Source organism: Mchenga conophoros, linkage group LG17 (assembly GCF_057382185.1).
Source record: "Mchenga conophoros isolate Kocher_MC1m ecotype Shallow Benthic linkage group LG17, M_conophoros_male_GT1.1, whole genome shotgun sequence".
NCBI lineage: Eukaryota > Metazoa > Chordata > Actinopteri > Cichliformes > Cichlidae > Mchenga > Mchenga conophoros.
Window position 1 is genome coordinate 30,633,032 of NC_140542.1, and position 13,211 is coordinate 30,646,242.

The following is a 13,211-nucleotide window of genomic DNA, read 5'->3' on the forward strand; positions in this document are numbered from 1 at the left end:
TTCAGCAGCTCTTTTTCACCATATATAAATGCCTAAATGAATTGAGTTCCTGACATTGATTGACTGACAACTGTGAAGATGAGATATGATACGTGAACTGTAAATAATTAGAAAAATAAAAAGAGAAGATCAACGCATTATTAACAATTATTGATTGTTTGTTTTGTTTTGTTTTAGCAGAGTTGTAGATGCTGAAAAAATAAGAGTCTCAAGAGCATGTTAGAAATTTCACTCACAGATGAATGTAATGTAATAAACATATTTAATGCTTCCCTACAGATTAAGCTTTTCCACCTTGGATGCCTTCTGAAAGCGCATATCTGTCATGCTCACAAATCATGTTAAACTAATGGGCGGTTTTCCACTTAATTTGCCAAGCAAATTAAAGCTGCAAAGAAGATAACTCTTATTGATTTGACTGTCTTTTTCTTCTACTGTCACCACATTTGTATGGTGGTTTTGATCAGTTTTGCTTCATATCTACATTGATTAACGTGATTCCTGGGACTCATTAGCAAGGTTGTATATTTTCATGATCTGCTTCAGTTAGCAGAAAGAGACAGTTCCTTTTCTCGTAAGTGCTGCTCCTCATCAAGCTGTGCCATTTACCCGTAGTGTGTGGGGGAGAAGCATTGTCACTTCTGTCAGTCCACCAAATTGTAGTTTATTTCAGGAGGCGACGATGGGAAGCAGAGAAAAAGACCGACACTTTGCTGTAATGGGATTGAAAAGGATGATAGATGGTCTCATTCACATTTCGACATGCTCTGTTTAGCCTGACCATGAATCCAAAGACACATTGTCCATAGACGCCGAGCCACATATACTGCAGACAACATAAGATCATCAGGAAAACTGTTGGTGTTCATCATCAGTCCACAGACGAAAGAACAGAAGGAAAGTTTCAGACTTTGCTTATGGTTAAAAACTTTTGTATTATGACAAATAGTCTGATTGCAGTGATACAGATCCCTTTTAATGTTTTCTTATAGCACAAACTGATGGGGGTTTTTTTATGAGAAAGCATCTAATTGTACACTATTTTCCAAAATTGCTGAAGTTTTACGAGCCTGCTCGAAAACTCATTAAAAAGGAATTTGAAATGTGTGTTCAAGAAAATAATCTGTAGTCTTTTTTTTGTTAGCAAGCTCACAGCAGCAGAAGTAGTCAATCAGCCCACTTGCTATATAATGTAATGCTTGTCATTTCTTTCCACTCTCTTTGTTGCCATCGTTGTGTCTTCCCAGCCAAATGACACAGATGTAAGTATGAATAATTTCTCGCACACTTTTTTTTCCTACTGAACCAAATTTAACGTCCTCAGCACCTGCTAAGCTCTGTGAAATCAGCTTCGCACCTCAGTTAAAACAGATTACACATTCACATCCACACAGTCGGAGACATGCTAACATTACACATGCACAAACTTGCTAACAAGCCACTCAGATCCCATCACAGGTAGACAGCCCATATCTCACAGAAATTAACAATTTCACACCAACACAGACACATTTTTTTTCACATACACATGCACTTGTCGACACTGTCGCACTCTCAAGCCTAACACCCCCACAGCCAAACACAGACAGAGCATGTGTCACTCACACAAACATGCCCTAATCTAAGCTCAGATGTCGATTTGATTAAAGAAAAAAAATCTCTCTAACGTTGGATTATGGTGAAATAATCACACATTTTCCTGTCTTGATTTCTTTACTGTCAGTGCTCAAATGTGGAGGGGATTTGTCCTCTTCGCTGTGACAGCTTAGTGAGTATATCTTGCTTTTGAATGACACTGCCATAAAGTGTATTATCATTATTATTATTATTATTATTATTATTATAAATATATAAGATTTATTATCTTTTGCTACTATACAAAACTACAAAGGTGAACACTTCATGAATACGTGGTATAAATTATTTAGGTGTCTGTGTTATCTGTGTTCGTGATGTTCGACACAGATGTTTCCTTACATAAGTAATTGGTTCCTCTGTCTCTTACCAGGATATCGAGTGCTATGTGATTGACAATAATGGCTTTGTCCTCATTTCTGAACAGCGCAATGATGTGAGTTCTCACACATGCACTCACAGAATATGGCTGGAGTGCTCCTTAGTCTTTGACTTGATTGTTTGAGGGCCCTTCCACTCTTCAATATTTATTACCTTAAAAGAAAAAAAAGGTGAAAACGGTTAATGTGTTTTTTAACTGTCTTCTCATCCTGTTAACCACTATTAACCAGCCCAACAGAGAAAAATATTTAATTTTTTTTTAACCAAATAGCAGTGACATCCTGGGGCAGTGTACCCTCTTTTTTACTTTTACATATTTACATTTTCAAATATCAACCTTTTCCCACAGTGACTATCAATAATAACTGTAATCAGTGAACTGAGTCAGAGGTAGTGCTGTACTGTAATGTAGTACACCAATTCAGAGGTGCAAGGAACATTTCTCCGCAGACAATTATGCACAATTTCAAAACACATAAAAACACAACATTGTGATCTTTGATGCCTTTTTTCATCTAACAAGCATTTAAAACCAATTATTCTATAGAAGAAGTGAATGTAGTCCACCACTGCATCCACAAATGCACTAGGTGCAGGGATTCCCAAGATAGGCAAGTGGCTCCAGCAGATCTCAGGAACAACATCCAAGATCTCTGTCCAAAAGCGTAGGAACAGCTAAGATGCTGCGCAGGACTCTCAAATTCCCAGGCCTCTGTAGTCTAACAACTCTTGGAAATCATGATCAATATATCTTTTGGACTAAGTAAAAGAGGGACGATCTCAGTTGTTATCAGCACACAATTTAAAAGCTAGCCTCTATGTTGATATTAGGACTATTGTTACACAAGACATGGTTAACTTGCACATCTGTGAAAGCACCATTAACACTAAATGATATATCTAGACTTAAGCACTTATTATGGGTATAATGGCCTGTCTGAAGTCCAGATTTTATGTCCATTGAAAACATAGTTATGTTAGAAAAATGCTATGATCAAATTCAGGTTCACTGCATAGCTTTCAATAGGATAATAGTTTAGCAGCTGGTCTTTTTCAGTCAATTAGAGATTGCCAGTCTTTGCATTTTGCATTGTACACAGCAGCCTAAGGTTTTCGTAACTGGGAGTTTATTGTGACTAAATGCTCGACCACGCAGTTCGCACAGAGGTGAAAGTGGACAGGAGATCGCAGAAGTGAACTTATATTTCCTCTATCAGATTATTGGGACTTGAGTTTTTTATGTTCTGCCACACTGATTTTTTTAGACTTCTTTCTTCTCTCTTTCTTGTTAGGCGGGAAGGTTCTTTGGCGAGATTGATGGCTCAGTGATGACCACATTGATCAGGATGGGCATGTTCAAAAGGTAATGCCTGGTTGTCATTCCTCGCCTGATTGACTGGTTGAACGGCCATCCTGAGAGAACCTGCGGTTTTCTGACTTTGTGTGAAGTGCCACTTCATGGGTCCTGTGTCTCCGAACGAATATCTGGCTCGTAATTGCAATTGTGTCAGCCCCATGCTGTTTTGCTATCAGGTTTTAATTGTAGTTGTGTAATTATGTTAATCAGGGTGGCAGTTTGCAAATGTTTTCCTTTTGTTTTTTGGTTCTTAGATACCTAAACACTGCATTAGTATGCAAGCAGTGTAATGGTACAGTCTCTCTCCTATGCTCTCTGCATGCGCCCGTCTGGCTCGGTGTTTGTGATTAAGCTGTCCGTGCCTTTCCTTTTTGCTCCCCTTTGAGTTTGAGGGCTTGGGATGTTTTTTTTCTTCATGCTTAGTTTTTGCCCATCTTTTATGTTTGAAATCTCCTGAGTGATGTGCTATTTTTAAACAGCTAAAAGATTTCGTCATGCTTCATTTGACACAGGATATTACATAACTAGTTTTGAGCATGGATGATCTTTAGTAGCAATGTGAGCATATTTACACTCTGTGATTTTCTGTATTTATGTGTTCTTGTGTTTGACGACTGCGTACAAAAAAAACAACAAAAAAAATTAGTTGTCTGAAAAGTAATTCTAGCGTTGGGATCATTGTAAGTTACAATAGCTTTCAGGGATTCTGTAAAGGTTAAGCTCAGCCAAACATGTGTGGTAGTCTGGAGGGGGGTCAGGGAATCAATGTGGGTCGATACTGCCAGAGGAGCAACACTGTGTGCTTGTTTGTGTGCTCATGTTTCCTTAGGGTATCCTTGTTCGACTACCAGGCCATGTGTAAGATGAACTCGCACTCTGTCAGCAGCGCACGTCCACTTCTCAGTGTATGTACAGTGAAGTCTCTCCCTATACAGAAATATTCCCAAAATCAGTTCTCCGTTAAATAGAATTTGTCCATCTATCTCTTCAGCCGTTCTACGGTTTGGCTTCAGCCCTCAAGTGGTTCCTCTCCAACTTCCTACTGTAAGTGTTGCTAGGGGCAACCTGGATTGGCTATGCAGTTTTTGCTACATTGTCCGATATCCTATACTATGTAGTATTTACTCTACAAAGGTACACTATTTTGTGCACTTATGTTACTTATTAACATCACCAGTTTTGCCAAATTTAAAATGTTGCTAGCAAAGTTAAACCATAAATTAAAAAAAAAAAAAACTTACCTGAAAATCTATTCAAAGATTCTTTATTGTCAAATAACTAAATTCTGTGCAGTAGTTTGCCGACAGTATTTAAAACACAGATGGATGCACAATAAATAAATATATATAATAGAGAAACAATTAAATTCCAAATTAAAAATGATTAACATAAGCTCTCAGCTGCCTGGATCGCTGTCCAAAAATCAGAGATAGTGTTAACCGCATCAACAGATGGAAAAAAATCAGATTGTTTTTATCTAATGTTTTTACACACAACATTATAAAAAAGCAATACACAACTGTAGTTATTAAATCTAATTGAAGTAACATTTTAGCAATTTTCTGTTAAGAAAGTCAGCCTCAGTATTTTTTCTATGTTTACTTGGTAGGGATAAAGTCACTTGATAAATCTAACAGCCTCAATAAAAGAGCAGGCTGTTTATCCAGTTAGGAGGGGAAAAAACAACCACCAAAGCTACTAATGAATAACTTGAGGACCCATTTTATTATTCCCATGACACAAGTTTGGGTCCTGGCCCAGTTTTGGAAGGCTGCATGCAATATGCTTCCAGTCTGCTTTAGTCTATAATGATAGCCACCTAACTGACTTCCACTCTCCTCTTTTCTCTCTCTTTTGTAAGATTTCTCCTGGAGTTCAATATCTGTGGCTTCTGGCACACGGAGCATTTTGCTGACGGTGAGCTCACATTCGGAATAAATGTGGCTAATTAAGGCTAAGCACTCTTTCTTTGTATCTCGTGTGTGTCATCTCTGTTTTGTAAATTAACACAACCCTCAGAGCAGCTCTGAATGACTGTAATGCTGGGTTTATAAACCAATTCTTAAAAAAATATCATTCATCATCACTAAACCTGTCAATCAAATGGTCCTTATTATCATCATCCTTTGATACAGCCAAGCATTCTTTTAGGTGTGCTGTATTATTTTATATTACACTTCAGACCAAGAAAAGTATTTACTGTGTCTGTTACATAAGTGGGTTTCAGTGGGAGCAGACACATCTGGTAAGTCCCTCAAAACAAGAGTCAGGCATAAATTTGTACTGAAGTTAATGCAATTCTAAAGAAGTCAAACAAAAACATGGCTCAGAACAAGATAAGACATTTTGACAAGCCATTATGGCTCTCTCTGGTTTTAGTCCTATCATACGCAGCAAGCTAAGGTTTATTTGGCTTACGCAAGAAGCAGCAATAAAAGGCTGATGCGTGAAGAATTGAGACATTAGACCTTCGATTTCCTGTCACAGACTCTCAGCCTGTCAGTCACCAGCAAAATGTCATGCATACACTTTAACACACAAGCTCTGTTATAATTCTCATCTCGAAACATGACCCCTGTCTATCTCTCTATTAGCCTCAGTTCATAAGAAAAAAGGGGACATCCTGCAGCCGTGTGACACCGAGTACCCCAGCTTTGTTTATGAGCCGTCAGTCAAAGAGACCAACAGCATTATTAAGTGCGGACGATGCCAGAAGTAAGCGCACACACACTTATGCACACAGAAATAGCAGTGTAGTCCTCTCTAAGCCCTACACCAGTCATATTAAATTGTTCCTCCAGAATCCATTTTCTACGGCTTTGCTCTGCTTTGCATACTGAGAGCAGTTTGTATTAATACGAGAGTGGCAGAAAGAGGGAAATAAGTAGAAAGGAACTGATTTAGATCATGGTGTGTGGGGTTATGGAAAGACTGAGAAGCGGAGAAGGGAGAGTGACTCGTTGGAAAGCAGTGAAAGTATTAGGAGAGGTGAATGAAAAAAGTACAGGGACTGGGGAGGGGTGAGTGACAGAAACAAAGATGGAAAAGCACTAGGAGGTGGGTCGGGGGGTGGGGGGTAGAGTAAAAAGAGGAAAGCATCACTGGGTTGTCACCATAGGCTGGGTGTGATCACCCTCATGAGGCTAATGGTGGTATAACACAGCACAGCTACACGTGGTCCACACTCTCCATGATAGTTTTTGAGTAATGCTGTTAATATAATGACATTATAATCACGTGTGAATAATGATCATAATTATGTTATTTTATCCATCCTGCACTGCCTGGCTTGTGTCATTATGTTACATAGAAGGTTGTCTTTCTGTGTTTTTGTCTATTTCACACTTTTCCTTTTTGTTTATGTCAGGATGTTTGTAGTGCAGCAGATACCAGAGAGCAACCTGTTGATGCTGGTGGTGCAAGCAGACTGTGACTGCTCCAAACAGTACCCACCCATCACCCTGGAGCCAGAGGAAGTCAGATATATCCTGTGATGTTTATATTCATGGATCACGTGAATCATGTTCACATAAAGTTTGCTTGTTTTAACCTAACTGCAGCATCACCCTGCCTATACACTGAGTCAATCTGGGCACACTTTGTAGACCTACAGTACCTACAGTACAGACTCTTTATTCTAACATGTGTATTAATTAAGCATGCTGGCCTAAATTGTTGTGTTTCTTTAACTGACTCAACCAGCCGCACTGTTAAGTTAGATTCCGGGTGTGAGCCTGCCATGTCATATCTTTAAAATGTTTATACTGCATGTCTTTAGTGGTAATATTTGAATGAGCGTGCAGGAAAACCATACTATGCTTCTGTTGCTGCTCCTTGACCCCGCTGTACATAACTCGTCAGTTAAGTGTGACAGGATGAAGTCTCAAAAGGTTCGCAGACGCCCCGAGTCTTGCCACTCTTATCACGCACAGGTCAGCATTTTACCACACCATGACACATCAAAAAACACGTATATTCATACAACCCTGTTAAAGCGTAAATATTACAATAATAAGTACTATAAAAACTGAGCTCAAAGCTGAGCGGTTTTTCCTTCTTAAGTTGATGCCTGCAAAAAAAACTAGACAAACAAAACAAAGTAGGGACAACCACTGTAAATGTTTTGAACTGAGGAGATCTGCTGCACTTTTGAAAGAGAAATTAATTCCCATTTTTGGTTGATGTAGGGTTTCAGCTGCTCTGCAGCTTGGAGCCTCTTTTGTTATCTCTTTCTGTTACAGTGCACCAAATGCTTCTATTTGGTGACAGATTCTCACTGTGGGCAAACTACAGGTTTTTTTTTTGTAAATGCAGCTACAAAGTGTGTTCTCTGATGAAGGTTTTCAGAAGTGTTCCCACTTCCATGCAGCAATTTTGACTACACAATCTGTGTTTTCGATGCAGAGCCTGAAGAGCATTCAGTGTTGGTTTTCTGCTTTGTTTAGTTTTTCAGAATCTATTTAAAGATATGTTACTGTATATGAAAAAAACACAAGTTCTCTGCAAGTTTACATTATGAAACATTGCTCTTAAGTTAATCACCTAGACTGTTCAATCCTCCCTGTCTTTACTGATGAAAAAGTCTCTAGGATGCTCTTTTTACACCTATTCATGTTACTAATTGACCTCATTAGTTGTGAGATCTTATAAAACTTTTCTAGTATTTTTGTTGTCTGGCTTGATCTTTTTGAAACACGTTACTGGCTTCAAATTCTAAATGAGCATATATTATGTTAAAAAAAATTGAATAAATAAAACATAATTTGAGCCATCACTCATTTCTTTATATTTTTTTTCCAAGGAGGAAGACTGTTGTAATTTTTTAAGTGGTCATAAGCAAAGGCCTTCCCAGTTTCCTGACTCAAGACTTTTGCACATTACTTTATTTCATTCAATATTCAATATTTTGTCTTTGTACTAGTTTTAATTTACCTTTTCAGAGCATCTTTGTGTTTTTGAAAATTGGGTTGTACATGTGTTTAAACATGCATGCATAAAACCAGCATTCTTCTCTCGTCTTACTCAACTGCTTCTGTGGCCCTAAAATGATTTTCTGTTTGAATACATCACATTTTCGTCAATGCTTGGTAGCAAATTGAAGACTCGCCAGGTGAAATCATTTTCTGCTTTGTCTCTGCAGGAGAACGCCGATGACTGTGGAGGAGCCTCTTTTATATCTCCGTCAACCTCTGTTTCCTTCATGTGTCTCCTTTTTGCTGCTGTTGTTTCCTGATGACGGATAACTTCGCTCTTTTATGCTTCATCATATAAAGGAGAAGACGACAAAAACTGAAATCCTTGAGTGGATTTTTTTTTAAACTACTGAACAGATTCTGCACATTTTGCTCACAAAGGCGACAGACACAATCTCTCTTTAAAGACCTTGGATGTTATGAGCAGTTGCTGTTTAACTTCAGAGAATTACATTTGAACTAAAAGCTGCAAAAAAGAGAACTTGCTGTACTGTTGTTGCCATGGATACTTTTTTCATTTGTTATTTTCTTATGCTCCACATTGTATCTCTGAACGAAAAGGGACTGAAGGGTGACGGCTAGCTGTGATGGGTGTTAATGAATAAGAAGTAACGATTCACACGGTACAACATGAAAAAGTGAAAAGAGAAAAACATGCATTGTTCAATTCCCATATCCCAATGAGCTGTGTATTTATCCACACACATGCATATTATATATGCGTTGGATACATCCAGTAAACACATCTAATGCATTATCTGCAGACTTTTATAAATGCAGAATAGCCAGTGTGAAGAGGGCTGCAGTAGGGGGATACAGGGAGACACTGTTTGATTGATTGATTGAATCTTTATTTTGAACATGTTGAAAAAGTATAAAAAAAAATAGAATTAAAAGAGACAAATGAACAAAGCAAACAAAAGGAAAACGAGCAACCACAACTCCAAATAACGTCCATGTTCAAAAAGGAGCAGGAAGAAGCATAAGCTTATTTAATCCCACCCCTTTTCCACTATCTAGTATCAATAGACTACAGAAATACCTCCTTGCAATTACATTATATGTTATGTGTAATTTTTTTTTTTTTTTTTTTTTTTTTAAATATATACACATATATGTTTCTATCTATCCATACATACGTATATACACACATACGCACATATACACATTTTCAATAACCCCATTAACACCTCAAGGATACACAGCCTACAATTATATATATATATCCATACCAACAAACCTGTGCATGCGCACACACATGAAAATATTAGACAAGAACACCCTATCAAATCTCTACCTTTTCCCTGTACCCTGTAAAAACCATATCCTTAAACCGCTTTTTAAACTGCGCCATGCTTGGACATTGCTTCATATCTTTACTTAGTCTGTTCCACAGCTTCACTCCACACACAGAGATGCAAAAACTTTTTAATGTTGTACGGATATGAGGATGTTTTAAATTTAATTCCCCCCTCAAATTGTATCCCCGTTCCCTTTTAGAAAACATTTTTAGAATATTGTCAGGAAGCAGGTTATTTATTGCTTTATATATAATTTGTGCTGTGAGAAAATGAACCAGATCTGTGAATTTTAGAATTTTTGATTTTAAGAATAGTGGATTTGTATGATCTCTGTAACCAGTTTTATGGATTATCCTTATGGCCCTTTTTTGTAATATAAAGATTGATGATAGCGAACATTTGTAAGTATTGCCCCAAACCTCTGCACAGTAATTCAAATACGGTGCAATCAGGGAACAATAGAGAATGTGGAGTGATTTGTGGTCCAGAATGTGTTTTACTTTACTCAAGATTGAGACACTTCTTGAAATTTTGTTATGTATATGATTTATATGAGACTTCCAGTTTAATTTATCATCTATAATCACACCAAGAAACTTATGTTCAAGTACTCTTTCAATTTCCACACCATCTACATGAATCTGCACTTGTGCATTTCTAAGGGAATTCCCAAATAAGATAATTTTAGTTTTACTTAGATTTAGCGATAGTTTGTTCCTGTTAAACCATTTTTTAATTTTGCACATTTCTGAAGTAATTGTATCCAGCAGCTCCTTTAGATTCCCCCCAGAACAAAAAATATTTGTGTCATCTGCAAATAATACTAATTTTAATATATCAGATGCCTTACAAATATCATTTATATAAATAATAAATAATTTTGGACCCAGTACAGAGCCTTGTGGAACACCACAAGCAATGTCCAAGCATGATGAGGAATGGACACCCAGCTTCACAAATTGTTTCCGGTCACTTAAATAATTTTTCACCCATTGCAGTACAACCCCCCTAATCCCATACCGTTCCAGTTTATTAATTAATATGTCATGATTGATTGTGTCGAATGCTTTCTTGAGATCCAGAAATACTCCAGCTGCATACTGTTTCTGATCTACAGCATTCATAATCTCCTCAATTGATTCGATTAATGCCAGAGATGTTGATCTTTTTGATCTGAATCCATATTGACTGTCAGAGAGTAATTTATATTTATCTAAGAATTTGTCTAATCGTTTATTAAACAGGTTTTCTAGGATTTTGGAGAATTGTGGTAGTGTTGCTAATGAGTCACGATAATAATGGACAAGCAGGCACAATTGGACTCATTGTGTAAAATTAATATGCAATAAAGTAAAATAGAATGGAGTTGTCAGCGTCTATGGGAACTATGTTTTCACTTTTTATTTCCATCCTATAAATGTATGTTTCTGTGACTATTATTTTTACATATCTGTCTGCCTTTTTTTGTCTTTTGTCTCTCTGTACATACCGTAACTAATTATGTATGTCTGGCTAATGGGCTGTAAATGCTGAAATGATAAATGAGCTGAAGATCGTCACACTCTAAAAAAGAAATATCTAACTTTTCACATTAAAACAATGCATACATGCATTTGCAATGTATTTGGCACCAAGGATTTACATTTTTGAAAAAATATACAAATGTTTTTGCGATTAAGAAATATTTATAGTTTTTTTTTATATGGTTTATGATATATATGGTATATTTTAAGGCTTTTTTTCTTCATTTAAAATGTAACTTTTATAGCAATGCTCGCTATTATAGCTCAGTCACTAAAAATAAAATGTCACAGTAATAAAAATGTAATCTCAGTGTCAATTAGCACTATGAAACTAACTGCATATGATATTTTTGTATATATTTGCCTGTATGTTTTATATTTTGCACTTTTTGCTGAGCACTTAAATGCATTTTTGGCTCTGAGTGTCTGTGTAGCCTTTTCTACACCCATTTTTAATTGCCTCTCAAAGCACACATATAAGTTAATCTTATTAAGTTTCTGAAAGTTAATTATTTAGCTGTCCTGATTTTGTTTGTACTCTCCACGGGTTGACATTGCCACATCTATGGCCCTGATTTGTACTGTCTAAATAAAATTATAAATTTGGGTTTTGTTGTTTATCTGCTTAAAACAAAAACTTGAGTAATTTATTTTGGCCACATAAAGGTAAATGGATGACAGTTATCAAAATTATGACTTTATTGGTAATTGGATTCAATCCTTCAGTTCTGTCTACTGACAACCTGAGAAATCTTTTTTTGTAATATATATAAAAGAAATTACTCTAACTGGAATTTCAGTGATAGTCAAAGCTTTGTACTCATTCGTACTTTGAAGTTCTTTGGTTTGAACGCATAAAATCCTGTCAATTCATCACAGGTCTAGCACAGATAGACAGAAAACAAAGAAAATCTACACTCACACCCAACTTAAAACCCCCAGTTAAGCATGCACGTCTGAGTACTGTGGGGGGATCCCAGAGCATCCAGAATGGCAAATGTAAAACATAAAACATTATATAGAAAGGCCCCAGTGGACCAGGAGGCACAAAAGAGGAAGCTCCTTGCTTTCAAGTGACACTGCTAATCACTGCATCTTCATACTAATAAAATATATTTAATTTGATGTGTAAAAGAACCAGTTTCAAATACCACCAGTAGACACATGGCAGTTTTAGGGAAGATTAATTCATCCTCCTGACCACCAATGCAATATTAGCATTATTTTTATTTATTTTTTTCTCTCTAGTGAATTGTCAATTAAAAGTTCTAAAATTGCTGCATTCAAGCCTCTTGCTTCACAGCTCGTTTGATATTATTTAAATACCTAAACAAGTAAACTGCAAACAAATATGGTCATGCAATGTTCCGAGTTTCACTCTGAGATCTATACCAGTCAGGGGTTCTGATACGACAGCCTGGCAGTTTTGGTGATCAGATCCCAACAAACTAAATATGGAGCAAAGACTGTGTTTGTCTAGTGCAAAGTGGAAAACATTAACAATGCTGGGGGAATACCCCACATATATTATATTCCAAGCTCTCTTGTTGAATAAATACTGTAGCGATTAAAAGAAAAGCAAGAGTTTGTCCTAGTGCTCACACACAACAGTCTTTATAATCTCCTGTATTGTCAGTAAGGATGTGACGGTAGATTGGCATAATTATAACACACATATTCTGTGGCTCTTCACATTATATTTTCTCCTGTGTGAAACTAAAAAAAAAAGACAGAAGTGTATTTCTCTGTGTGTCATTTTCTTTGTGGTAGTTTACATCATCATTCAAACTCTGCAAAGCCCTGGAGGTTTTGATGTCTTTTAACTTTCCCTGATGTCCAAAGCATTGTAACAAAAAGCAGTTTATTGTAATAGAAAGTCTTCCCTTCATATAAATTGGGTAAAAGCCAGACTTGGGAATATCCTCAAAAGCAAGTAAATTGTGGGACGTCGTCTCAAGGCTAAAAAAAAGGGGGGCCATATAATTAAAATTGATGTCACACATGCTATAAATCATAAGTAAAGCAAGAGGATGTATAAACA

General features: G+C 36.7%; 1 protein-coding gene across 4 annotated transcripts in view; it reads left to right on the top strand.

The window, feature by feature from the left end:
• Positions 1-10,096, top strand: part of cacna2d4a (calcium channel, voltage-dependent, alpha 2/delta subunit 4a) — a 106,723-nt gene extending 96,627 nt beyond the window's left edge. For 2 of the 4 annotated variants that reach the window (XM_085251619.1, XM_085251620.1), the window contains exons 29-39: positions 1,248-1,262; positions 1,724-1,768; positions 2,009-2,071; positions 3,309-3,379; positions 4,203-4,278; positions 4,365-4,417; positions 5,235-5,290; positions 5,968-6,088; positions 6,741-6,861; positions 7,228-7,305; positions 8,514-10,095. In XM_085251619.1, the coding sequence (XP_085107745.1) occupies positions 1,248-1,262; positions 1,724-1,768; positions 2,009-2,071; positions 3,309-3,379; positions 4,203-4,278; positions 4,365-4,417; positions 5,235-5,290; positions 5,968-6,088; positions 6,741-6,861; positions 7,228-7,305; positions 8,514-8,606 (792 nt within the window). In that variant the 3' untranslated portion in view covers positions 8,607-10,095. Of the gene's footprint in view, positions 1-1,247; positions 1,263-1,723; positions 1,769-2,008; positions 2,072-3,308; positions 3,380-4,202; positions 4,279-4,364; positions 4,418-5,234; positions 5,291-5,967; positions 6,089-6,740; positions 6,862-7,227; positions 7,306-8,513 lie in introns of all 4 variants that reach the window. The other 2 variants (XM_085251622.1, XM_085251621.1) reach the window with 1 other exon arrangement.
• Positions 10,097-13,211: the final 3,115 nt, after the last annotated feature.